Source organism: Vitis riparia, chromosome 14 (genome assembly GCF_004353265.1).
Source record: "Vitis riparia cultivar Riparia Gloire de Montpellier isolate 1030 chromosome 14, EGFV_Vit.rip_1.0, whole genome shotgun sequence".
NCBI classification, from domain to species: Eukaryota; Viridiplantae; Streptophyta; class Magnoliopsida; order Vitales; family Vitaceae; genus Vitis; species Vitis riparia.
This window is the reverse complement of record NC_048444.1, coordinates 21,620,998-21,647,525: the sequence shown is the minus strand read 5'-3', so window position 1 is coordinate 21,647,525 and position 26,528 is coordinate 21,620,998. Positions and strand designations below refer to the sequence as shown.

The 26,528-nt window shown below is 34.3% G+C and overlaps 2 protein-coding genes and 1 long non-coding RNA gene across 3 annotated transcripts; 2 read left to right on the top strand and 1 right to left on the bottom strand.

Annotated features, from left to right (window-relative positions):
* Positions 1-1,690: 1,690 nt before the first annotated feature.
* Positions 1,691-2,000, bottom strand: LOC117930075. The gene is made up of 3 exons (XR_004653839.1): positions 1,971-2,000; positions 1,800-1,875; positions 1,691-1,716 (listed from the first exon to the last, which is right to left on the bottom strand). It is a non-coding gene; the product is annotated as an uncharacterized LOC117930075 (long non-coding RNA).
* Positions 2,001-8,191: 6,191 nt separating this feature from the next.
* LOC117931423 (calmodulin-like) lies at positions 8,192-8,947 on the top strand. The gene has a single exon (XM_034852419.1). The coding sequence runs from the start codon at positions 8,195-8,197 to the stop codon at positions 8,597-8,599; it is 405 nt and encodes a 134-aa protein (XP_034708310.1). The 5' UTR covers positions 8,192-8,194; the 3' UTR covers positions 8,600-8,947.
* A 15,930-nt stretch (positions 8,948-24,877) lies between these two features.
* On the top strand, positions 24,878-26,397 carry LOC117929732. Its single transcript, XM_034850119.1, has one exon. It carries the CDS (start codon positions 25,230-25,232, stop codon positions 26,208-26,210), a length of 981 nt encoding a protein of 326 aa, XP_034706010.1. The 5' UTR covers positions 24,878-25,229; the 3' UTR covers positions 26,211-26,397.
* Positions 26,398-26,528: the final 131 nt, after the last annotated feature.

Below are 26,528 nucleotides of genomic sequence, written 5' to 3'. Positions count from 1 at the left end.
GTTTCACTTGTGTATTAGTTGATATTTTAGTTTGCTCCAATATCTTAACATGTTATCATTTGCTTTGGGGGATTTATAGTATAGAGTCGTATAGGTTTATTAGATGTGAAATGGTATTTTATAAGAAAAATTCATTGAAAATGTAATGTGTATGTGGGGTGACATGTAACCAAGGATGAAAATATCGGTAATCACGGATATATCGGTAATTCGATTTTACGGATATATCGGATATATCGGAGATATTTTTGGATATATCGGAGATATATCGGTGGATATTATTGGTAGGCTTAAAATTGTTAAAAACTCATGGAAATGCAAGAAAAACCTCATAATAATATAATTAGAAGTATAATAGACATTTTAAAGTTATTTTATTGAAAATTTTGATATATATATATGATATAATTTGCGATATTAGATGTAATTATATCATATCGATCTATAAGAAATGTTAATTTCGTAATTGTTCTCATTATAAAGTCACATCAAATACTTCATTTCATTAAATAACAATAATTTGTACACATTACATTGCAATGTCCCTTTAGTACCAAAATGAGGATCGATGTGGTTCAATGGGATTGATAGATGAAGGAACCCCGGCTTGCTGTTGGAGACAATATTGGTACCAAGTCAATGAGCCTCGATAATATTGGTTATAAATTCTAACATGCCATGCATATATCTCTTGAGTCCTACCTACTGTCTCTACATGGATAGGATACTCAAAGTTCACCCATGTGTTAACGCCAAATCCTTCTTCCATCTGATATGGAATTTGTCTGGAAGGGGAATAATGCGACATACCATACTCTTCATCTGTTGAACTTGAAGGTTGACCATAACTCATCACATGAGGAGGGTAGACGTTAGCCTCATTCGAGGAGTCACTAAATTGAGTCCCTATACTCATAGATTCAAAACTCCCTAAAAGTAACTCCTCGTTATATGGTTCCATCATTCGTTCTCTTCCTCTATAAGGCCTCCCAATAGCTCCTATGCCTGGACCAGCTCTTCTAGAGCCATGGTCTTCATCCTGTGTGCAGTGTGTGAAATCATTTTCACAAGTAAATTGGCTGATTGGATATTGACTATGTCGACGTTCATCAATATCTCCTCCCCCATTATCACCTCCATCATCAGTTCCACCTCTTGAACCATCGTAACCAGAAGCAGAAGTACCTGCAGCACTAGGTCGACTACTATGGCCAGCACTTGTGGAGTCAATCTCTTGGTGGGAATGCAATGTCGCATTAAATGAATCATCAGTATCTTTGCTAAAACTTTCAGAGTGAACTTCTTCGGACAACACACGTTCAACATTAACTCCAAATTCTCGAGCATGAGCGGCAATTCGTGGATCAGGATTTCCAACTTCGTCATCCAAGTGTATAGGCCTAACCCACTGGAACAACTGATTATCTTCTTCTTCACCCACCTCGGCTGAAATGTCAAGAAGATCAAGGTAATCCTTTTCAGCAACTCGATCATTTTCTGCCTCCATATCGCGTAACTTTAGCCTCATATTATAGTAACAAAACACTAATTGCTCTAATCGAGAGTAAGCCAAACGATTTCGTTGCTTTGTGTGGATGAGAGCAAACGTGCTCCAATTCCTCTCACATGCAGAAGATGACGCAGTTTGTGAGAGAACTTTGATGGCTAACTTTCTCAATGTAGGTGTTTGATTCCCATACATAAACCACCATTCAGCTGCAACGAATTTGATAATCATATAAATACTTATGTGGTGAATTTACAATAATAATAATCAATTTTTTCTTATAAAGACTCACCGGGCACCATGGTTGACCTTGATGCAATTGCCGCTCGATCACCGAATCCTCTTTTTGCATCTCGAAAAAGTACAAGCTATGTATTCAACATTTAATTTGTTAGTAAACGTTCAAATAAATTGATGAATGAAATTATTGTTTTATTGACAAAAATAACAATTTTTTATTCACCTCATTTCCAAATTGACCAAGCGATTCAGTAGTTGGATCTAATTTTGCAAAAACATCATGGACAGCTTGAAGTAGTTCCGGATCACTACCAACTCCATGCCTATATTGAAATCTTGGATTCAAAAAGTATGCTACAATAAAATTTAGTAGAGTTAGTATTTTTTTTTTAAAGAAACTTAAAAACAAAGTAAAAACTTATAAAGATATATAGTATTTAAGTACCTGCTGCATGAAGTGGATGTTTTAGTGTTTTCTGCCAACGATCTTGTATTATTTTGAACATCCAATCTCCAGTTCCTTGACGAATAAGGTTCTCTTTCATCACGTGCATAAGCTCGTACACAAATGGCATTGTGGGAACAACTTCAGAATCCACAAGTCGAAGCACCACGTATAATGGCTCATATAATGAAACTATATTTGTCAATGTGTCCCAATACGCATGGTCAAACAATAATTGCTCCAATTCTAGTCCAAGTTTTGTTCGATTGAGTTTGTGTTGTGCCCATTCATCACTCATAAACAATTTTTTCAAATCAGCCATTTTTTTGAGAAGACTGTCAAGAGCAATATAATTGGTAGCAAACCTTGTAGCTCCTGGTCGAACAATGTCTCCACCACAATACTTTCTCATTTGTGCTAGTAACCAACCATGATTGTAAATGAAGTTAGTTATCTTGCGAGCATTGTTTATCACCTCGATAACATTGGGTCTTTTACCGATGTCTTCAAAGATTAAGTCGATGCAGTGTGCCGCACACGGAGTCCAATATAAGTTATACTTCTTCATCAATTGTTTCCCTGCTTTCATGAATGCCGACCCATTATCTGTGACAATTTGGACCACATTTTCCTTACCGACTTCTTTGATAATAGTCTTCAAAAGCTCATATATATACTTGTGGGCTTTGATATAGTTCGATGCATCGACTGACTTAAGGAACACTGTAGTCCCTTTAGAATAAACCATGAAATTAATAATACTTAATTTCGTGGGCCCTGTCCATCCATCTGACATTATTGTGCACCCATATGTCTTCCATTTTTCCCTTTGTTGGTCCACATAAGCTTCCATTTCTTTGTACTCCATTTCCAAGTATTTGTTCTTTATTTCATATGGAGATGGAGGTTCGATTCCCATTCCTGCACTTCATATGTAAAACATGTCACAAAATACTATACTTACTAAAAGTATAACACAATATAACATTTGATAAATTAGTAATTACCTGCTTGTTGTGCACCAATAATCATATTCTTGAAGTGATGAGACTTTGCTTTTGCGGGTGCGACACTCTCATAAATGAAGAATTTGCTGATTAAGCGTCCCATCGTTTCTTTAATTGCACCACCCTTGAATATATCTTTGATATTTTTTTGTTTTGCTGCAGAAGACTTGTAAAGCGAAGGGGCAATAAGGGGTGAATGCTGCGAATGTCGCATACTCTGTGATTTTCGCATCATCGACGGTATACCAGTAGAAGACTCTCCCGATTTGCGTTTGCTTCCTACAATATTCTCATGTTGTTCACGTTCCCAATTAGATGCATTCGAGGCACGAACTGTAGCTCGATATGCATCTCGCTCATCTGGGTGCATATCTGTCGGATACATATACACATCTTCATCCTCAGCATCTTCACCACCATCATCTTCGTCTACCAAATGTGTATGATGCGTCCCCATTGTGCCACGTAATTGACTACGAATTTCTTCAATATCAACATTTTTCTTTGCTTTTGCTTTTTGTTTGTCATGCACCAATAATCGTATTTCTTCTTTCACTTCGGGCGGCACTCTTGGACCTTTTTTGGTGTTGTTATGCGGGTCCTTATGCATTAAATGAGACTTGAATCGTGTCATGCCTCCACTTTTCATTACCAACCCACAAAAATTACAAATTGTTCCATTTCGATTACCCTCAATTGCTGAACAATACCTCCAAGCCGGATCTCGCCCTGGCACGCCAGAACCACCTTCACTAGCCATGCTAAATCTATTGCAAGAAAAATACACTTAAATTTAAATCTATGTTAATTAAACTAATTAAATAAATTAGCTAAGTTAATTTTTAAAATCTAAATGTAATTTTATGACAAATTGACTAAATATTGAAATTAATCATACCATATATAGTAGTTCATGTTAATTTAACTAATTAAATAAATTAGCTAAGTTAATTTTTAAAATATAAATGTAATTTTATGACAAATTGACTAAATATTGAAATTAATCATACCATATATAGTAGTTCATGTTAATTAAATTAATTAAATAAATTAGCTAAGTTAATTTTTAAAATCTAAATGTAATTTTATGACAAATTGACTAAATATTGAAATTAATCATACCATATATAGTAGTTCATGTTAATTAAACTAATTAAATAAATTAGCTAAGTTAATTTTTAAAATCTAAATGTAATTTTATGACAAATTGACTAAATATTGAAATTAATCATACCATATATAGTAGTTCATGTTAATTTAACTAATTAAATAAATTAGCTAAGTTAATTTTTAAAATATAAATGTAATTTTATGACAAATTGACTAAATATTGAAATTAATCATACCATATATAGTAGTTCATGTTAATTAAATTAATTAAATAAATTAGCTAAGTTAATTTTTAAAATCTAAATGTAATTTTATGACAAATTGACTAAATATTGAAATTAATCATACCATATATAGTAGTTCATGTTAATTAAATTAATTAAATAAATTAGCTAAATTAATTTTTAAAATCTAAATGTAATTTTATGACAAATTGACTAAATATTGAAATTAATCATACCATATATAGTAGTTCATGTTAATTAAACTAATTAAATAAATTAGCTAAGTTAATTTTTAAAATATAAATGTAATTTTATGACAAATTTACTAAATATTGAAATTAATCATACCATATATAGTAGTTCATGTTAATTTAACTAATTAAATAAATTAGCTAAGTTAATTTTTAAAATCTAAATGTAATTTTATGACAAATTGACTAAATATTGAAATTAATCATACCATATATAGTAGTTCATGTTAATTTAACTAATTAAATAAATTAGCTAAGTTAATTTTTAAAATATAAATGTAATTTTATGACAAATTTACTAAATATTGAAATTAATCATAATTGAATATGAAAATAAATCGCGATAATATAAAAAATTTAGCATATTTAATATTCCATAATTAATCATGTTAATTAAATTAATTACATAATTTACTATGTTAATTAAATTAATTAAATAATTTAGCTAAGTTAATTAGTTTAATGTAATTCTAAATGCGAATTTAAATCACAAATAATCATCTAAAATAAATATATCATAACCTAAATTAATTCAATAAAAATATACAAAATAATTACAATTGAATGTAAACATACTAATTAATTAAAAATACATGAATTAATTATTGCAAACAAAATTAATTATAATTTAAAACAAACATACCTTAAAATGATTGAATAATTGAGCAATCTTGGAAAAAAATAGGAGCAACAAGAGAGCAAATGAAGAATCCAAGTAAAAATGGATGAAATTGATGCAAAATTGGCTATTTATAGGTGAAATTTGGGCCAAAATAACCGTTGGAAAGTTAAGTTACCGTTTAAAATTAATTTTGGCCGTTGGATCACAATTTGGAAGCAATCTGGCCGTTGGATCTCCTTGTTAACGTTGGGATTCAAATCTGGGCGTTGGATCAAGGCGGCCGTGATTTGGGCCGTCAGATCAAGCTGGAGAGAGGGGCGATTTTTTCCGAAAAATCGCCCGCCCGACATATCTCCTTGCTGTGTCGTTTCACAGCCCGTCGACACGCGATATATCGGCGATATTTCGCCGATATTCTCCGATTTTTTCCTCCCTGCATGTAACAAGCAAGGGAAGAAAGTATATTAATAACAAAACAACTTTACCATACCTAAAGATCAAAATTACATTGTCAGAGTCGAGTGATTTGGGTACGGGTTAAAAATAAATTAACAAAGTGTGTTTAATAAATGAAAATTACTTCATAAAAAAAATTAAAGTCCATTTGATAGTGATTTTAAAAAGTATTTTTAGCTTAAATAGTATTTCTTTAAAAACTATTATATATTTAATAAAATTTAAGAAATACTTTTAAAAATCTGAAAAATCACTTACAATATTTAACAATTACTTATAGTAATTTCTATAAAAAAACATTTGATAGGTCATTTTTTATAAAATATTTTTAGATAAAATACTTTAAACAAAAACATTGTCAAATACAATCTTGTCTTTAACTTAAAAAGTGTTTTTTTTTAAATAAAAAAATTAGGTGTTTAATAAAATTTAGGAAACTCTTTTGAAATAATCTACTTATCTATTAATCCATTTATCAAAATAAAATCCCAACTTTTTCTCAAATTCCAGTATAGAAAGTTTTTCAATTTCATGTTACAAATTTATTTATGAAAAATTCCAAAATTTTCTCCAACTTCATTTGTTGTTCTCTCTCTCTCTCTTTTTTTTTTTTTTGAAATGTTATTTTCTTTTTTCTTTTTTCATTCAAATTAGGAAGAAATATGATATTAAAAATCATATTCTTATAATTTTTTTTTTCAAAAGATCCATGAATCCCACTTTATAAATAGGATTCTATAAAATAAGAAGCAAGAAAAAAAATTGTCCCTCATAAATGGAAATTGAGAAAAATTCGAATCCTTTCCTAAAATTCATATCTGGAAAGACTATTACTTTAAAAATGAAATCTAGGGAAATACTAATTTTTTCATAAATAAAATATAAAAAATATTTAAAGATTTTCCCCTGCATGTTAATTGGATTTAGGAATAAATTGATATTTTATTATTTATTGGCTTCATAGGATAAAGTACGTATTCTAAGCACCTGCTAGATGAGAGGTTTTCATATTATTTAGAAATATATATTTATTATTAAGTTTATGATTAAAAAAAATGTTTTTATTGCTTATTTTCTATATACGAGAAAAATGATAGATGCTATAATATATATATATATATATATATATATATATATATATATATATATATATATATATATATATACAAAAATCTTGTATTTGTAGAAAATATTAGGTTTCTACAAGAAAAATAGAAGAGAAAAAGGTAAGAAAAGAAATATAAATTGTTTTCTTTATTTACCACTTATGAAAATATTAGACTATGTTTAGTTCTCAAAAATTACTATGAAAAGAAAGAAAAATTAGGAAAATGATTTTTTTTTTTATATTTAGTTTTACCATAGAAAATATAAATAAAATAAAATATAATTAAAATTAGTTAAAATTTTATACATTTTTAAAATATTTAATATTTATATAAAAGAGATGAAATTAGTAAAATGATTTGAAGTAACATATAAATATAATTTATTAATTTTAAATCTATTTTTATTTTCTTTCATTTGTTTTTTTTTTTTTTTGTCTCTATTTTCTTTTCATTGTATTTTCGGCTAAATTTTTTAGGAATCAAATATAAAAAATAAAATAAATAAATTTTCAAAAAATATCTCGGTCATTAAAGAAAAAATGGAAGAAAAATAAGTGCTTATTTGATAACTATTTTAAAAAACAGTTCTAAAAAAAATTTTAAATAATAATTTTTTAAAATTATTCTATAATGTTTTGTAGAACAAAAATCTATTTGGAAAAATAAACCCTAAAACACTAATTCTTAATTTAAATTCTTAAATTTTCAAATGCTTATTTTGTATTTGACGAGGTATATTTTAACATTATCCTCAATACATTTCTTTCCATTTTTTTACCTTATTATCCACATCATCCAAACAGAGAAAAATAAATTTATTATGTTTGGTCCACAAAAGTATCCCAAAAAAATCCTACTAAAATAATTTTTCATATTTATTTTCCTATTAAAAAATAAAAATAAATAAAATCAATTGAAAAAATAATACATTAATTTTATTTTTTCCTTTCCATCTAATTTTTCTTTCCATTTTGATATCCTTTACTACAAATATAGTTACTGGATTCAAAATTTTCCATGTGGCAGCCGGGGAGAAGAGGAACAAGGATCTTACGTCTGTGCAACCACTCAAAGCTCTAAACTGAAGGACAATCATCCAATGTCGTCCATGAGTATATATAGAAAGTAGGAATCCTAAACATAGTGATCAAAACCTTGTATATAAACCTTATAAATACAGAAAATTAGCAGAAAAAAATTATTTAAAAGAAAAAAAAACATCAATGTCCCAAAAAACGAGTGTAGCAGTCCTCAACGAGTCGACCGTTAACGACTTCGTCCAAGACTCCGACGCCTTTGAGAAATGCGTTGACGAACAGTTCAAAATGTTCGATTCTAAGGGCAACGGGGCGGTGTCCCGAGCGGACATCCGCAGAGGATATGGGAGGTTGATGGCGTTGGAGTATGAGAAGCAGTCGGAGGAAGAAATCAACAGTCTGAACGACAGCATTTTCGAAAGGTTTGATGAGGAGAGGAATGGAACGTTGAGCCGGGAGCAGTTCAGGAGGTTTATGAAGGAGATGATGCTGGCCATGGCCCGGAGCTTCGGGGATGTGCCGGTTCAGGTGGCTCTTGAGCATGACAGTATGCTTATGAAGGCTGTTGAGCATGAGCTGTCGAGAGGGTGAGTATGGGGCGGGGAGATTTAAGGTTTATGAATGGAAAATAAGAGAAAATGCGTGGGAATTTTTTTTGCTAGATGCCTGTTTTGATGTATGTGGTGTTCCTGCATTTAATTGGGGGGGATTTGGGATTGTATGTGTTGAGTCATCTTCATCCTCATAATTTGAGTGATGATCCCTCTAGGGCAATTATTAGAAATATTTTGATTTCTTTTTTTAATAAATGGAATAAGAAAATTATATCATAATCCAATGGATGCATTGCCAAGGGGGCAATGGATGGTCCCTCTAGGGCAATCAACCATTCTCATTATGGTATAGCCCTTGAAAAACGATGGTATATATATTTGTCTGTTAATGCCTCATTCACATTGTATCACAAGTGAATTTACTACTTAATTTTGATGAAATTTGTAACTCAGAGATTGAATAAACTCCTCAAAGGCAGTCTCATGAAGATCTTCGATCCAAGCCTTCACATCTACTCTTTCTTAGAGGATGAACCACACCTTTGCTATCGCCCCTCGCTATTGTTCAACCTTGCTATCACATTGATTCTTGCCAACCCTTCTAGATTTCAATTCCTCTTAATGAGATCGAGATCTTATTCCATTAAACCTAGTTCGATCATATCAGTTCCATAATATAGTTTGCCCGAGTTGGGCTTTCGGTATTTGGTCGGACCGACTATAATGAATGATCGTTGTTCGGGAACAAAACAATAAGAATTAAGGGTTTCGCTATCACTCTTCGCCTGAAGCCATAACTTTGCTCATCGATCTCTCACTATCACAAGAATATAACGATAAAAGAGTTTATCACTCAGCCACTTTGCATATTACGAAAGTTGTTTTGCTCGGAAGGGGCATGCTGCAAGAGCATAGGAGGCGTGCTCGAAGGGCAGCAATAGTAGTATGATTCCAATTGTCGTCGCTAGATTAAGATTCGTAAGGTGGTGGGGAGATAAGTTAAGGTAGGGCTTGTTGGGCTTGCTTCTCATGAGATTGGGTGAGGGAATCGAAAAAGGGCTCATAGAGGGTGCTTCTCCGCTAGAGTTAGAGTCGGGATTGCTATAGTGGCCAAGGTGAGTCTTCCTACACAGTCGGACACTAGGCTCTAGACGAAGCTGTAAGGGTTACCACCACATCCTATCCCCATAGACTTGAAGCTCTTCATAGTTAGGCAAAGTAGAAAATCTTCTCTTAAAAAGAGATAGACTAGAAATGATAGAGGAAGGCATTTGACTCATTAAATATGTTAGGAATTTGAGGCTAATCCAAATTATGGTAATCACCCTGGTGGGGGGGGGGGGGGGGTGTAAATAGTGTGATGGTATCTTTTTCACAAATTTAAACTATTGAAAAATAAGAGACAATTATATGCAAATATATAATAAACAAAATAAACACAATTGCATATAATTTAAAAGAGTTAGGGAAGAGAGAGTGCACACACGAGAGTTTATAGTGGTTCGGCACTTCCTTGCTTACGTCCACTCTCCTCAACCTCCTAACCGAGTGAAGGTTCCACTATCTTGAAGCTTCAACCAAGCTTCCAATCTCTTTACAATTGGATTATGGTTCCAATTCACCCTCTTGGACTTTTGGCTGCAAGCACTCTTTACACTTCTTCAAGAGCTATCCCTCTCTTGAACAACCTTTCAAGTGATACCCCTAACTTGAGAAAATTCCTCACAAAGATATACAAATAATGATCTCTCAAAATCCTAGTAATAGAACTTTAGGTTCAAAGATACAAGAAAAACTAGGATTGAATGGTGCACTAAAGATATGCAAGTTATGAAACAATGGTGCACTAAAAAACACTATTCCAAGGCTCAAATATAATCATGAATGATTTGGGAAGGTTTAGCTTATGAAACAATGAAGTTTGGAGCCTTTTTATAGAAGAAAAAAGTCATACTAGCCCTTGGGGGTTCAACCGGTCGAGCTAGGGGTCGATCGGTTGACTAGCCATTAGGAAAAGTGACCGTTGGGCTTCAACCGGACCTCGACCGAACCTCAACCGGTTGAGGTTCAACCTTGACCGAGAAGAGAAGACTATTGGGAGAGAGAGAAAGTTTTTGGCCTCCCTCAACCGGTCCTCAACCGGACGAGCACAACCGGTCAACCAGTTGAACCGGTTGAGCCATTTTTTTGGTTCAACACTCAACATTTTTTAACTTAAAACCTTTTAACACAAGTTTGAAAATCATTTAACACAAGGTTTTAGTTGAAAACATGAAATCATCCAATTCTTAAGATATTTAAAACAATATTATTCTTGGATGATTTTGGTGCATAAATAAATAATGAAATGCATGAAAGTCCTAGTGCACCAACAACCTTACAAAGAGATCCTAAGAAGCTTTGGTCTTGAAAAACTCTTCTCTTTGAGGTGGTCTTCTTCTTCATGATTTCTCTTTGGCTTGATTTGTCTTTGGATTGCCACTTTGGAAGTTGTCTTGCCTAATCACACTTGAAATATGATCATTAGTTCTAAACCTTGTTTTGTTATCATCAAAATCAAGATTAACCAAACCTTGGCTTCACAAAATATATGAAAGTCAGAATAGTTTCAACCCAAAATTGACTAGGGATAAAAGTTGAGAGCAAGAGAGAGCAGGTTGTCTCCAACATATGGTGATGCTTCCTCTTGGAAATTCCATTCCACTAAGGAATGTGGGGCTAAGATCATTGGGAAACCGCTTTGTAAGTAAGTGATTTGAAGCAAGTAGAGTTCGGAAGATAGTAAAGATATATTTAGGTCAAAAATCATCATCTCGAATGAAAACCTAATTAACAACCACCTTGAAAGCAAACAACTAATAGATGTGAAGGCTTGCAAGCACTGAGAAGATGAGCTTCATTCTTCCTCCTATGATTTACGACTATCATTTCTTTCCAATTGGAATGCCATTTTAGGCTTTACTTTAATCGAAGTTATTGCATCATTTGTCTCAATGATGACCTTTCTAATCTCATCCTTATTTTGATCCATTGGACTTTTAGTGGATTCAAAGTTAGGTGGGGCCCTCTCATTCCTTAGGAAGTAAGAAGGGTAAGAGGAAAAAGTGGGTGGCCCTTTGTGTTACAATGAGTCTAGTTTAGTCGAATGGAACGAAAGCACATATTGGAAATGAGTTTGGCATCTATGGAACCCATGTGCAAGCCTTTGGAGCTCAAAGTGAAACGATAACATCTGAAACTTTTCGTTTTCTATGATAAACTCAAGCAAGTCCTTATACTACCTAGTTATGACACCTTGATGCACGTTGGTGCATTAGGGTGCACTAATTGATACAGAAGGCCAATGTGAGGTCATTATAATGAATTAAGTCACATGATTGGGTGGGTAGGTAGGTTTATCCATACCCTCATCCAGTTTAAGGTTGTTCCCATCTCTCCGCCTACTATTGCAGCTCAATATGGTCAATATATTGAGAGTACATCTAGAAACTTGGAATTGATTGCTAAACTATGCACCACTTATATCAAGCATTAATAACTGTAGCCCCCTAAAAAGTGGTAGAAATGTATGGCAGATTCTCATATGATCAAGTATTACCAAGTACTCCAAAGATTGAGTCATAAAGTCTTTTGATCAGGCACACGTGGTGGTACTCTTCTTTTTAATAAAGCGATGCCTTAACTCTTTATAGCAACAATGTTGAGTCTTTTGTATCTTATTTGTATGAAACTCGACTCAATGAATTTCTTTTAGTCACTTCTTTCTAAAATGGGGTGCTTTCTTGGGAGTTGAGTCTTGTTAAGTAAGGGCTTAGGTTGTGAAGGATGGCTCTTTTTGGTTTTGATTCTATCAACTCTCGGGATTTTGATGGAACCATAAGGAATATGATTCAATATATGGTCGAGGGAATCTTGTTTTTTGTGTGCTATCTGATTTCGATGTTCGGAATTTTCCATTTTAGAGATCTTTTTTGCGAGGTCTTCATATCTCTTTTAATAACGAAGGCATCTCATTTTGGTTCATATTGTTCAAATAAGTGGGTGACATTAGCTCTCGATTGTTTTCTTCAAGCTCTCCATCCTGAATGGGCCTTACGGAAAGCATATTCTTCAACATTGGATCAAGTTTAGCAACACCAAGAGATCGAAGAGGTCTTTCCCACAGAGGTAGAAACATCTTATTCAACACCGAATCGGGGTCAACAAGAAATTGAAAAGGTTTCTCCCCCCGTTTGGAGTGAATCACAACCATGGATCATATAGTTAGACAAAATAGAAAGAAAAAAACTATAAAATAGATTCACTTATCGTAGGTGATACATAGTGACTTTTCAGTTTATTTGTTATCTTAGTAAGTAAAGAAAATAAGTGAGCCATTCATTTAAGTTGTTTGTGGTTTTCCTTCTTTTCAGGTCTATGCTTTGTAGATCATATTAGTTGTTGATTTGGGGAAGGGTTAAAGATGGGGCTTGAGAAAAAGGTGGACTATGATAAAGAATCAATAGGTTTGCGCCCCTAATCTTATAAAGCATGGGTATGCCTTAATAATAAAGCTTGACTAGTCTTAAACCTTAGTGTAGCTTGGACCATAGTAGTCTTAGGCTTCAACTTTATTTGAGTTTTAGCATGGTTTGAGCTTTTGACCTCATTTGGGTCTTTGTAGCCTTGTTTCTTGACTTCATTTGAAGCTTGGTTTGACTTAGGCCTTAGTAGGACTTATGCTTTACCTTGGTTTGAACTTCACTTGACTTGGGTCTTGGCTTGATTTGACCAACATTAAGTAAGGGCATGAATCATTAATCTTGGATTTAGCTTGTGTTAAGCCTTAACTTTGGCCTCCTCCTTCACTAGAGTTCGTTTTGGCTTAACTTTAATAATGTTGATAAGTAACATGAATATTTGATCTTGAATTTAGACTAAGTCAAGTCCATGGCGTGGGGTTTCATCCTTGACTTGAGTTAGACTCCAACTTCAATAGCTTTGATTAAGGGTTTAAAGAATCTCAAAACTCATTCTTAAAATCTTCAAATCTTCAAACTTAGGTGGTGTTTGTTTTTTTACTTAATTCTAAATAGAACCTTAATGCTTAATAGTGTTAAATATTAGGTTGTTTGTTTTTGTAGTATTTTATTTCTATTAAGTATTAAAAAATAAAAAAAACCAATATATTATTTTTTCTATTTAAAAAAAGCTACATATTTTGGCTTTTTCTATTTAGTAAAAAGTTTATAATAAGTCATGAAAAAGTAGAAAAACAAACAACCTAAATTCTAAAACTAAATTGTTTTCAGTAAAAAGCCAAAAAAACAAACACCACCTTAGTCTTTTTGAAAAGCTTCTTAATCCTTTAGATAGACTCACACTTCTACTCTTCTGAAGTATGGAAGTGTAGAAGTATGTCCTTGATAAAGGAGGACATTCTTATTTCTAGGAATTGAGGAATATTCTTTATATTATATTTTACTTTTTTAGTAATTATTATTATTATTATTATTGAGAAAATAAAGACTAATCTTAATGAGAAAAACACCCAAGAGAATGGGTGAATTGGGTATTTTAAATCTTTTTTAACACAATAAATTCAAGCACAATAGAAACAAATATAAAGAGATAAAGTTAGAGAATTCAAACTCAGATTTTATAGTGGTTCGACACTTCCTTGCCTACGTCCACTCCCTCAAGCTCCTAACCGAGTGAGGGTTCCACTGACTTGAAGCTTCAACCAAACTTCTAATATTCTTTACTCTTGGATTTCGACTCTAATGGGGGCTCTTACACAATCTCTTCAAAATTCAACTCACTTGAAGGCTCTAACACTCAATTTACAAGAATGATCTTCTCTCAACCTAGTTCAATAATGGCTCAAATACAAATCAAAGCTAAGATGACTCACAATGGTGCACTAAAGGATATGCAAGTGAAGATTTAATGTACCAAGAAAGAAATGAGAGCTTTTAAGGCAAGATCAAGTGGGTAGACAAATAAATGCAAGTGTTTTCTATGTCATAAGCGAAGTGGAGCTCTCAATTTATAGGTTTCTAACATCGGGAGCCAAGAAAAACAAAAAGCAACCTCAACCGGTTGAACTGGGGGTCGACCGGTTCACTAACTATTGGAACATTTAATGCTTTGGCAGGTTACCGTTGCTTCAACCAGACCTCGACCGGAGGTCAATCGGGAAAGAGGATACCTCAACCAGGAAGGGAAGGCTACTAGAAGGGAGAGAGTGTTTTTAGCACTCCTCGACCGGGCAAAGGGAACCGATCGACCGGTACCCTGGACGGTTGAGCCGGTTGGCCCAATGTCTCAACCGGTTCAACATTTTAGCCTTAAAAACCTATCTTTTTATATTCTTTTCTCTTCTAGCACTTAGGCAAGATTTTTATGTAAATTAATATGTCAATTTTCAAACGTTTTGCCTAAGGTACATTTGATAAAACTCGAGTTTTAATGAAATTGTAACTTTAAATAATAAACCGAGTTTTCCAAATATGCATGAAATGATATGTAAGACCTAAGTGCACCCATGCATTATCTTACATTTGTTTTCTATGATTAAAGGTCTTCCAAATGTCTTGATCTTGTATCCATTAGGTCCTTTGATGAATTTCCAAATTAATACATGAGATTCTTTACAATTCAAACCAATTAGTAACTTAACCATGGTTTGTTATCATCAAAACCTAATTAAGAAAACCCTTGGGCTAACAATCTCCACCTTTTTTATGATGACAAACCTTGGTTATCTAAGAGAAGAAGAATTTCCCCCTCAAACCAATCATGGATCAATCAATCAAAATTTATGAAGTTAAAACCAAGAAAATCAAGACATGCTAGAGAGAATGAATTTTGAATAAGAAACAGTGTAAGTCATGTAACATATAGCATATCATATATAAGTCAAAAGTACATGAAACATATAAGTCTATCATATATACAATCCAAACAAATGATATGACAATGATATGCATGTAAGTCTCCTAGATCCTAAATATCTTCCCCTTTTGGCAACATAAAAAATAAATGAAGGGAGTCTCTATGAAATAAAGGTTGAGGAGGTGGAGGTGGAAACATGGAGCGTAGGTAAGTCATCATCTCCTCATGCTGACTCTCCTGGCAACCCTCAATGCTCTCAATCCTCTGTTGGAGATGCTCAAACGTAGCTTGATGCTGATTCATGCGAGCCTCGAGACTCTCAAACTGTGAGGTGAAGCCAACTTGCTGCTGATCCATGCGATCCTCCATACGCTCAAATCTCTGCTGCAGATACTCAAATTGAGAGGTGAAGCCAGTTTGATACTAATCCATGCGATCCTCCATAGAGTATAATCGAGTATCACTGATTACTGCAAGTTCCTCCATGAGAGTGCCAAGAAAGCTATTCTAAGCAGATAGATCCATCTAAAGCGCATGATCAGGAGTGTGAGGTGCTTGATGAGGTGGTATCTCTATGTGAGAAGGCTCAGTGAATGATGGCTGAGAAGATGGTCCTGTTGTGTAAGTCGGCTCAGACATCACTGGCTCAGAAAATGAGGCCTCAAATTGAACACCTTTTAAATAAAGCGGAGGAATATCAAGCTCGGGCTCTTTCTGCTGAAAGCCTCTCTGAGGGTCTACTCCATCTTCCATCTCTCGTATCTCGACCTCCTTCTCTACTCCGGGATGCACCTATCCCTATCCTCGGGCTTGTGCTGATGGTCTCTCTACTCTCCTAATTCAAGAACCATCGGGAACCTTCTCAAATTTCATCTACCCCAAATACTGCTCATCATATGTATCATAAATGCTAGGAGCCTCAAAATCTATCTCTCTGCTCAAATCAACCCCGACATCCTTGAACACTCTGATGAGGAAGCGACCATAGGGGAGTACACGGGTCGTGTTCTCGCAATATGAGATCATGTGCATCATCATCAGGTATCCCAAGTGGATCTGTCTCCTTGTCAAAATAGAGTCCATGAGGAATGCCTCATAATAGGAGGCCTCGTCTTGATGTCCGCCCCGTGGTAGCAAGATAGAGCAAATCATGTGGTGTAGTACTTTGTTGATCACGGTCAAGCTGAGGGTCGAGGGTTTGCCCATCCCCTAGGCATCGACAAGTCCGCAGATCCTCTAAACGATCTCTTTAAGCTCGAAATTGGGCACAGTGGACAAAATCTTAAACTCGTACACCCTGAGTCCAACCGGAGCTATATCAAAAATGCAGTATATGCTTTTCGGGTCCAATTGGATCTCGACTCATCTAACAGTAGAAATGATAGGACCATCAATACCATAAGTAGCCCTTGAATAAAATGCTCGCACCATAGTCAAGAAAATCGGCTCCGAAACCGTCACCATGGGCAGCCAACCCATCATACTGAACAATCCCTCAATCCAAAATGCTAGAGTTGGGAGAAATTGATACTTCTCCCTAGAACTACTTTCCTCTGAGCAAACTTTTGTTTGTACCACTGGTAGTCCTCTATGGAATTGAATAGGACTGTGTCAAACATAGCCTTCGACGAGCCTCTGGCTGAGGGGGTTGAGATGGCTCAGCTGTGCGCTTGCCTTATGCCCTAGAGGCAGCCGACTCTCTCTTAGGAGCCATGAGAAAGACAGAAACAAAAGGAGACGAGGTTGGTAAAGAGAAACACTCACAACCGAAACCCTAGGTGTGCGGGAATGGTGCTGAAACTTACTATGATGGCCGAAATGAGGAGAAGCCGATCCAAATCCAAAACCCTAGCCTCTAATCTTCAAATAAAAAAAAAATCCAAAGCCCTCAATCTGTTGTAATGTCCTCATAAATCACTCATTGGCAGTTGAATCGGTAGAACTCTTGATGAACCAGAGGAAACAGGTGAGAAAACGAAGTGTCAGAGGCTATTTAAAACCCTAATCCCAATGAACCAGTTGACCGGTCCTGGTCCGGTCGATCGCCTGGTCAACGCAGTCAACGATTTGACTTTTCACCTTTTGTGCATCTTTTCATTTTCTGATCCTCTCCCTACATTTTTCAGTTGAAAAGCCCAATTTTTTATGCCCAATGCCAAGGGAATTTTAATTTTTGGTCAAAATTTGACAATTTGACAATTTATTTAAGTATATGTCTATATGATGCATATGATATAAAACTCATGCAATCAGAAGGTATATTCATCAAGAATTCATTAAGCAGTCATTAGATCATAAAGAAATCACCCTTAGTTGTCTTCTAATATCAAAAAATTGTTCTTCACTTAGAGGTTTTGTAAAGTTATCGACAAGTTGATCTTTTGTACTTACAAATTCAAGTGTTACGTTTCCCTTTTGTGCATAGTCTCTAAGAAAATGATGTCTAATCTCTATATGCTTAGTCCTAGAGTGTTGCACAAGATTTTTTAATATAAAACAAAGTCTTTAAAACATATAAAGGCAAGGAGCATCCTAATGGTTTCCAACCTAGCTACGGGGTCAAAGGTTTCTTCATAATCTATCCCTTCTTCTTGATTAAAATCTTAGGCTACCAATCTTGCTTTATTTCTAACAATTATGTCATTTTCATCCATTTTATTTCTAAAGACACATCTAGTTCTAACACTTTGATTTGAAGGTCTTGGTACTAATTCCCATACTTCACTTCTTTTAAATTAATTTAACTCTTCTTGCATAGCAATCATCCAATTTTCATCAACTAAATCATCATTTATATTTTTAGGCTCAATTTGAGAGATAAAAACAAGATTATAGCAAATATTTCTAAGAGATGATCTAGTTCTTACCCCACTAGATAGATTACCTATAATTTGATCTTGTGGGTGGTTGATGACAAACTTCCAATATTTAGGAAGGTCTTGGCTTGATTCACCTTGCACTTGTTGAGAAAGGGGTAGTGTCAATGGTGATTCTTCTTTCTTGGGATTCTCTCCAATTTCTTCTTATTGCCTTCTATCTTCAATTTGCAATCTTCCCATGGAAGTCTCCAAACCTAAATCATCATCAAAACTCTCTCTTTCTTGGAGAGAATTGTTAGATTCATAAAAAATAACATGGATGGACTCCTCTACAACCATGATTCTTTTATTAAAAACTCTAAAAACTTTACTTGAAGTTGAGTAACCAAGGAAAATTCTAACATCCGATTTTGCATCAAATTTTCCAAGATTGTCTTTAGTGTTTAATATAAAACATTTGCACCCAAAGACTTTGAAATAGCTAATGTTGGGTTTCTTGTTTTTCCAAAACTCATAGGGAGTTTTCTTAAGAATGGGCCTCAATAATATTTTGTTTAAAACATAACAAGAAGTGTTAACCGCTTCGGTCCAAAAATATTTTGGTAAATTCTTTTCATTTAGCATGGTTCTAGCCATTTCTTAAAGAGTTCTATTTTTCATTTCAACTACCCCATTTTGTTGAGGAGTTCTAGGAGCTGAAAATTTGTGGTTAATTCTATGATCATTACAATATTATTCAAAATCAATATTTTCAAATTCTCTCCCATAATCACTTCTTATACAAGTAATTGTAAAACCTTTTTCATTTTGAACCTTATTGCAAAACTTTGAAAACTCATAGAAAACTTCATTCTTTTGACTTAAAAATAAGACCCATGTATATCTAGAAAAGTCATCCACAATAACATATGCATAAGATTTTCCTTCAAAACTTGGTGTCCTAGAGGGACCAAATAAATCCATATGCAACAACTCAAGAGGCCTAGACGTGGAAATGAAATTTTTGTTTTTGAAATGGTTTTTGATTTGTTTTCCCACTTGACAAGTTTCACAAACTTTGTCTTTTTGAAAATTTATTTTGGAAAGGTCTCTAACAAGTTCATCTTTGTTGAGTTGGGAAATAAGGTCTATGTTAGCATGTCCCAACCTCCTATGCCACAACCAACTTTGATCATGCATGCTTGAAAAACATCTATCATGGACATCATATTTTGAAATATTTATAACATAAACAGTATCACATTTATGGCCCATGAAGATGGTTTTATCATTTTGAATATCCTTGATGATGCAATGAGATGCTTCAAAAATCACTTTAAAACTTTTGTCACAAAGTTGACTAATGCTTAAAAGATTATGTTTTAAACCATCTACTAATAAAACACTTTCAATAAGAGAGGACGTGTCATTACCAATGTTGCCTTGACCAATAATTCTTCCTTTTGCATTGTCTCCAAAGGTAACATATCCTCAATTTTTATTTGTAAGGAAAGCAAACTTGGATTCATCTCCGATCATGTGTCTTGAGCATCCACTATCCAAGAACCACTTATCCTTCTTTGAACCCTACAATATAAAACTCAAGTTGATTTAGGTACCCATATTTTTTTGAGTCCTTGAGGGTTAGTGACCTTGAATTTTTCAATTCAAACCTTTTTAGTTTTTGCATTTGAATTCCTTTTAGAACCATTTCTTAAATGACATGTACTACTAATGTGTCTTCCTCTTCCACAAAAGTTGCAAATAGTGGAAAGACTTGCACTTGTGGATTCTTTTACAAAATAGTTTTTAAAATACTTTTGATTTTTTGAAGATTTGAATCCTAACCCTTGTTTGTCAAAAACACATTTTTGGTTAGCTAGAATCATTTCAAAAATATTTTTGTCCACAAGAAAATATTAAAAAAGAGGAGGTCAACCATTCATTTTTCTTTCTCAAAATCTCATTTTCTTTTTCAAGATGAGTTTTAGAAATTTGAACAATTGAATTTTTTTCTTTTACTTCTTCAAGTTCTTTTTCAAGTTGTTGAATTTTCTTTTTAAGAGAAATATTTTTCAAACTAAGTTTTTCAAAATCCTCATACAATTCTTCAAAAATATCATGCATATCTTCATCACTAAAGTTAGAGTTTACCTCATCAAGTTCATCGATTGCCATGAAGCACATGTTTGCTACTTCTTTTTCCTTTTCTTCTTCGAATGATTCTTCACTTTCACTCCAAGTGGCCATCATTGTCTTCTTCATTCTCCTCTTGGCTCCACTTTTGTAGAGAAGACAATCATATTTAATGTGTCCCAGTTTCTTACATTTGAAACACACCAAATCTCTTTTCTCTTCCCATTTCTCCTTATCACCATGAGATGAAGATTTCATTTTAGAAAGGTCTCTTCTAGAGGTGAACCTTCTTCCTCTAAACCTTTCACCCTTCATGTATTTGTTGAGCTTTCTTGTGATGAGGGCTAAATCATCATCTTCTTCACTTTGTTTTTCTTCTCAACATCTTCTTCTTCCTTAGTTGTAACTTTGAGAGCTATGTTTTTCTTCTTTTTGTCTTCACCTTCTTGTAGTTTCTTTGCTAAATTGATCTCATATGTCATTAATGACCCTATGAGCTCCTCCATAGGTAGCTTGGTCAAGTCTTTCTCTTCTTGAATTATAGTGACCTTTGTATGCCACTTTGATGAGAGTGGCCTCAAAATCTTCATCACCTTGTAGGTCTTTCCTAATGCTTCAAGACCATTGACAATGTCGGTGAACCTAGTGATCATCTCAACAATAGTCTCATTTTCTTTCATAAAAAACAATTCATAGCTATGAACAAGTAAATTGATTTTTGACTCTTTCACTTGATTTGTTCCTGCATGAGTTATTTCAAGCAATCTCCAAATTTCTTTAGCCGATTTACAATGACATATTTTATTATATTCATTTCTATCCATAGCACATTGCAAAGTGAAAATGACCTTAGCATTTAATTAAAAATTTCTTCTATCAAGCTCATTCCATTCTTGCTTGGGTTTTGGAACCATGACTCCATTAACTAGTTTTGTAGGAAAAGTTGGACCATTTTCAATGACGTCTCATATGTCTAAATTGGTTGATTGTAAATACCAAGTCATTTTAGTTTTCCAATAGGGATAGTCGGTTCCCGTAAAAATGGAGCTCTATTTTTTGCAAAACTTTCAATGTGAGATGAACTTAATGTCATTTTCTCTTAGACAATTAAGTCTTAAACAATAGGCTTAGTTCTGATACCAATTGAGAAAATAAAGGCTAATCTTAATGAGAAAAACACCCAAGAGGAGGGGTGAATTGGGTATTTAAAAATCTTTTTGAATACAACAAATTCAAGTACAACAAAAACAAATATAAAGAGATAGAATTAAAGAATTCAAACTCATATTTTATAGTGGTTTGACACTTCCTTACCTACATCCACTCTCCTCAAGCTCCTAACCGAGTGAGAGTTCCACTAACTTAAAGGTTCAACCAAGCTTCTAATCTCCTTTACACTTGGATTCCGGCTCCAATGGGCTCTTACATAATCTCTTCAAGATTCAACTCACTTGAAGGTTCTAACACTCAATTTACAAGAATGATTTTCTCTCAACCTAACTCAATAATGGCTCAAATTCAAATCAAAGCTAGGATAACTCACAAGGGTGCACTAAAGGATATGCAAGTGAAGATTTAATGCACTAAAAAAGAAATGAGAGCTTTTAAGACAAAAACAAGTGGGTAAACAAATAAATGCAAGTGTTCTCTATGTCATAAATGAAGTAGAGCTCTCAATTTATAGGTTTCTAACATCAGGAGCCAAGAAAAAAAAAAGCAACCTCAACCGGTCGAACTGGGGGTCAACCGGTTCACTAGTCGTTGGAGCATTTAATGCTTTGACAGGTTACCATTGCTTCAACCGGACCTCGACCGGGAAGGGAAAGCTACTAGAAAAGAGAGTGTGTTTTTAGTACTCCTCAACTGGGCAAAGGGAATTGATCGATCGGTACCCTGGTCGGTTGAGCCGATTGGCCCAGTGCCTTGACCGATTCAATGTTTTGGCCTCGAAAACCTATCTTTTTATATTCTTTTCTCTTCTAGCACTTAGGCAAGATTTTTAGGTAAATTAATATGTCAATTTTGAAATATTTTGCCTAAGGTACATTTGATAAAACTTGGGTTTTATTGAAATTGTAACTTTAAATAATAAACCAAGTTTTTCAAAGATGCATGAAATGATATGTAAGACCTAAGTGCACTCATGCATTATCTTACATTTGTTTTCTATGATTAAAGATCTTTCAAATGTCTTGATCTTGTATCCATTAGGTCCTTTGATAAATTTCCAAATTAATACATGAGATTCTTTATAATTCAAACCAATTAGTAACTTAACCATAGTTTGTTATCATTAAAACCTAATTAGGAGAACCCTTGGGCTAACAATTATTATTATTATTAAGGAATATTCTTTATATTATATTTTACTTTTTTTAGTAATAATAATTATTATTATTATTATTATTATTATCTTCATTGTAATTATTTTAAATTAATTAATTGATAATTATGTTTTTAATGATCAAATTAATTGATTTATTTTTACTTGATCAAGTATCCTTGGTGTAAGGGCCATTTGGGACATGTTAGTATCTTATTAAAAACATGTACAAGCATGAACTAAATGTGGCAAGTAATAATACCCCGGGCAAAAATCAAATAAAATAACTTTCCCCTAAAGTGATTTTTTTTTTTTTTCAATGATACATCCCAAGGTGTCGGCACCTTTGCAAGCTTAATTAGTGGACAGTTGGAAATTAATCACAATCAAGAATTATGATGGGATAGAATTGATTTTCAAATATCATATTACCAAAAGATCAGTACAAGACCTCAATTTTATCATAGTTTAATTCAAGTAAAAAAAAAATGACATGAAAATGTTCACTCCCTGGACAGATTCATCAAACAAAAGTCATTTTCTATAATTAGTTTTAAAATTTTGTTAAAAAAAATTACAATTTACAATTAAGTGTGAGTTTGAAAATATTTCTCATTAAATTAGTGTATTTGAAATTAAATATTATATTTTAGAATCGAGATTAAGATGGTGTTTGTTTTTTGATTGAAATAAATAAATTATTTTTAATTGAATAGAAAAAGACAAATATAATATCAACGGATTATTTTAACTTTTTCTACTCGGTCAAAAAAAAAAATATCACCTAAATCAATCATCGAGGACATCCGTCTATATATATTATATATATATATATATATATATATATATGATATCAATACAAATATTAAACAATGGTGGTGGTTGGAACTACACCATCACAAATATCTATTTGTAACATCAAGGAAAAGAGCTTGAAATACAAAATATTTTATCGAGTATTTGTTTAAAATCCACGAAATGAATCCACTCACTTTGGGATTTTGCCGCAAACATGCCCACCACATCACGTAAATTCAGTGGAGTTGGACCCCAAAAATCACTATAAATCATGCCAACTACATTCACTGATGGGATAAGTCATGTGGCCAAATCCTAAGTTCTTCCATTCAGATCATCCAAAGAATTAAAAATAAGGGCAGGAGGGGTTGCTTGGAGCCACCAATCTAGATCCAAACATTAATCTGCGTGCATTTGCCTCAAAAGAGGAAACATGGAGGTTAGGATTTTTATGGAGCATTGAGAGGGGTAGCTCTCTGGTTTGCTTCCCATGAACTTGCTTGTGTTTGTGTTGCAGTTTTTCAAAATCTATAGCAAAAGAAATTCATCCAATTTATGCTTACTATTACAACCTGAAACTTCCTACCTTTTTAGTTTTTACCAAGGAAATGAAGCTTCAATTATTGAATGAAATGACAAGCACAATAATCTGAAAGTAGATCTGAATAGGAATAATGGGTCAATTTCAAACTAGCAATTCATCCAATCAAAGCAAAATCAGAATTTGGATTATCTAGAGGACATAAAAAATGAAGTCTAGATAAGGTATCAGTGCTAATACTGACAAATGGCAGTAAAGGCCAAATAAAATGAACCTGCAGAAGAAAATTTTGAAACCTACTAATTGTTGTTTGAAATTTGGGGTAACATAGAGCAGTTAGGGTAGAGAGAGAGATGGTTTCCAGTGAAAGAGAGAGTCTAGGATTGAGGAGACTTGTGAAGCCTGCCCATATATAATTTTGAAAACAATTTTGTGAAGAGAGTTGTCTGCTGTCTACATGATATGTTTTGTCATGACTTACAATTTTATTTTGATCTAACAACACTGAACGCTTCCCTAAAGTTCACAATCCAAACCCACTTGACGGGTTGAGCTGCAGCAACCCTACAAAAGTGGTTGGATCTCTCCTTTTCCCAAGGCCCCATGCCGCTTTTGAGATGGCAAAAAGGCAAAAAAAAATATATGGAGAAAAGGGGGGAGGCCTTAGATAAAGAATTCATCAAAGTCACTTGGAGTGGTGACTGGAGTCCCTAGCCAGTGCAGCACAGCTCAGCTCTCAGAGCTGTCAAAGGCGCAAATCAAGCTAAAACGAATTAATTGTATATCTAAGTCTTTGGCTACTGCTGCTGCTGATGATTGTGATGATGGGAGCCTTTTGTTTTTCCACCATATTCAACATTCAAAGCACCCACCGCTTCAACAAATAAAAATAGAAAAGCTGTAGCGCCCTCTCTAGAAAGTGCCCACAGAACCCAATACAATTCCACCCATCAGCCATGACCCAGGTCTTCAACAGTCCCCCCGTCCTATACAAGTACCATAAAAATTCAGAATACAACACCACCCATAAACCCCAAACTATGAGCCAAGACTCCACAACCTCAACACTTCATACCAGCCATCAATATACACCATGACCCAAGCTCCCTCTCCCTTTCTTAAGAACTTTTCATAGTCCTAGTACTCTTACTCTTCTCTACTCATGAACTGAGGTAGAACACAAGGAAGAAAAGCCATGATCCCTGCATGTTTCAGCAGCCCAAACACACTCTCAAACAGCTCACAAATGCCACAGAACCTCATCACATGCATTTACCAAACTCAGCTCTGCAACTCACCTGTTCATCTCACACTCACCTGGTCCAAGACCCTCTTCTCTCACTCCTTGACCATATATGCTGCAGATACCTTCTCCATCACCATCTCCCTCTACCCATCAACCTTCTCCTTCCTCAGGAACCGACCTGGTTCAAAATCCATCCACCTCACCCACCACCATTACCAGAAAATCAAGCTTTACTGGGACTTCACTCGGGCTGAGTTCTCTGAGAGCTCGGCCGAGCCTGAGTCCTGCTTCTACATTGCAATTTCAAGTAATGCCCGTGTAGAATTCTTTCTGGGTGATCTCCGGGATGAGTTCACTCAGAGATCCGGTGTAGCCTGGATCCGCCATTCAGCAGAACCAACTCTGCTTTCACGCCGAGAGCATGTGTTTGGGAGAAGGAATTATGTATCCAGAGCTCAATTCATGGGGTCCAAACATGAGATTGGCATAGAATGCAGTGGGGGAGTGCTCAAAGTGAAGGTGAATGGAGAAACTAGCCTTGTTGTGAAGAGGTTGGCATGGAAATTCAGAGGCAATGAGAGAATTATGGTAGGTGGAGTCGAAGTAGAGTTCTTCTGGGATGTTTTCAACTGGGTTAACAACTGTGGAGCAAATAGCAGTGGGCATGGTGTGTTCGTGTTTCAGGTAGGTGATGGTGGGGTGTGGCCAGAAATGGTAGGTCCAGAGAAGAGGCTGATGAGGAAGAGCTTGTCATCATCAGCATCATCCGCGTTGCAGCCGATCTCATTATCGCCCTCACCCTCATGTTCAAGTGTCCTACAGTGGGCTGAGGAGAGCAGTGATGGTGGGAGAAGCTCATGTTCATCTACAAGATCTAGTGGGAGTGGTGCAGGATTCTCTTTGTTACTCTATGCCTGGAGAAGAGATTGAAGCTTGAAATTCAGATTCATGTGAATTTGATTTGGGAAGAAAGTTTATGTGAAAATATGTTTGAATTTTCAGAGGTCTCTTCATAATCTGTGCTCAGAGTGTTCATTTGTGTCGTGTGTAAATGCAACTAAACTTTTTGATATTCTTTCCACCAACTTTAGAAATCTAGCTACAATTCTTTTGAAAACCTAGTATGAATTACTTGTTTTGAATCTACGAAGTCAAGTCTTGCATGTACAAACTATTTCTTTTCTATATATTATTCACCAGAACCAATTCTTTTTTCATGCTTCTTCAAAGTATTGAAAAGGGAGTCAG

What these genes read in the sequence shown, in the direction of transcription:
- LOC117929732 (XM_034850119.1), top strand. Translation starts at nt 25,230, where the DNA reads ATGATCCCTGCATGTTTCAGCAGCCCAAACACACTCTCAAACAGCTCA.
- LOC117931423 (XM_034852419.1), top strand. Translation starts at nt 8,195, where the DNA reads ATGTCCCAAAAAACGAGTGTAGCAGTCCTCAACGAGTCGACCGTTAAC.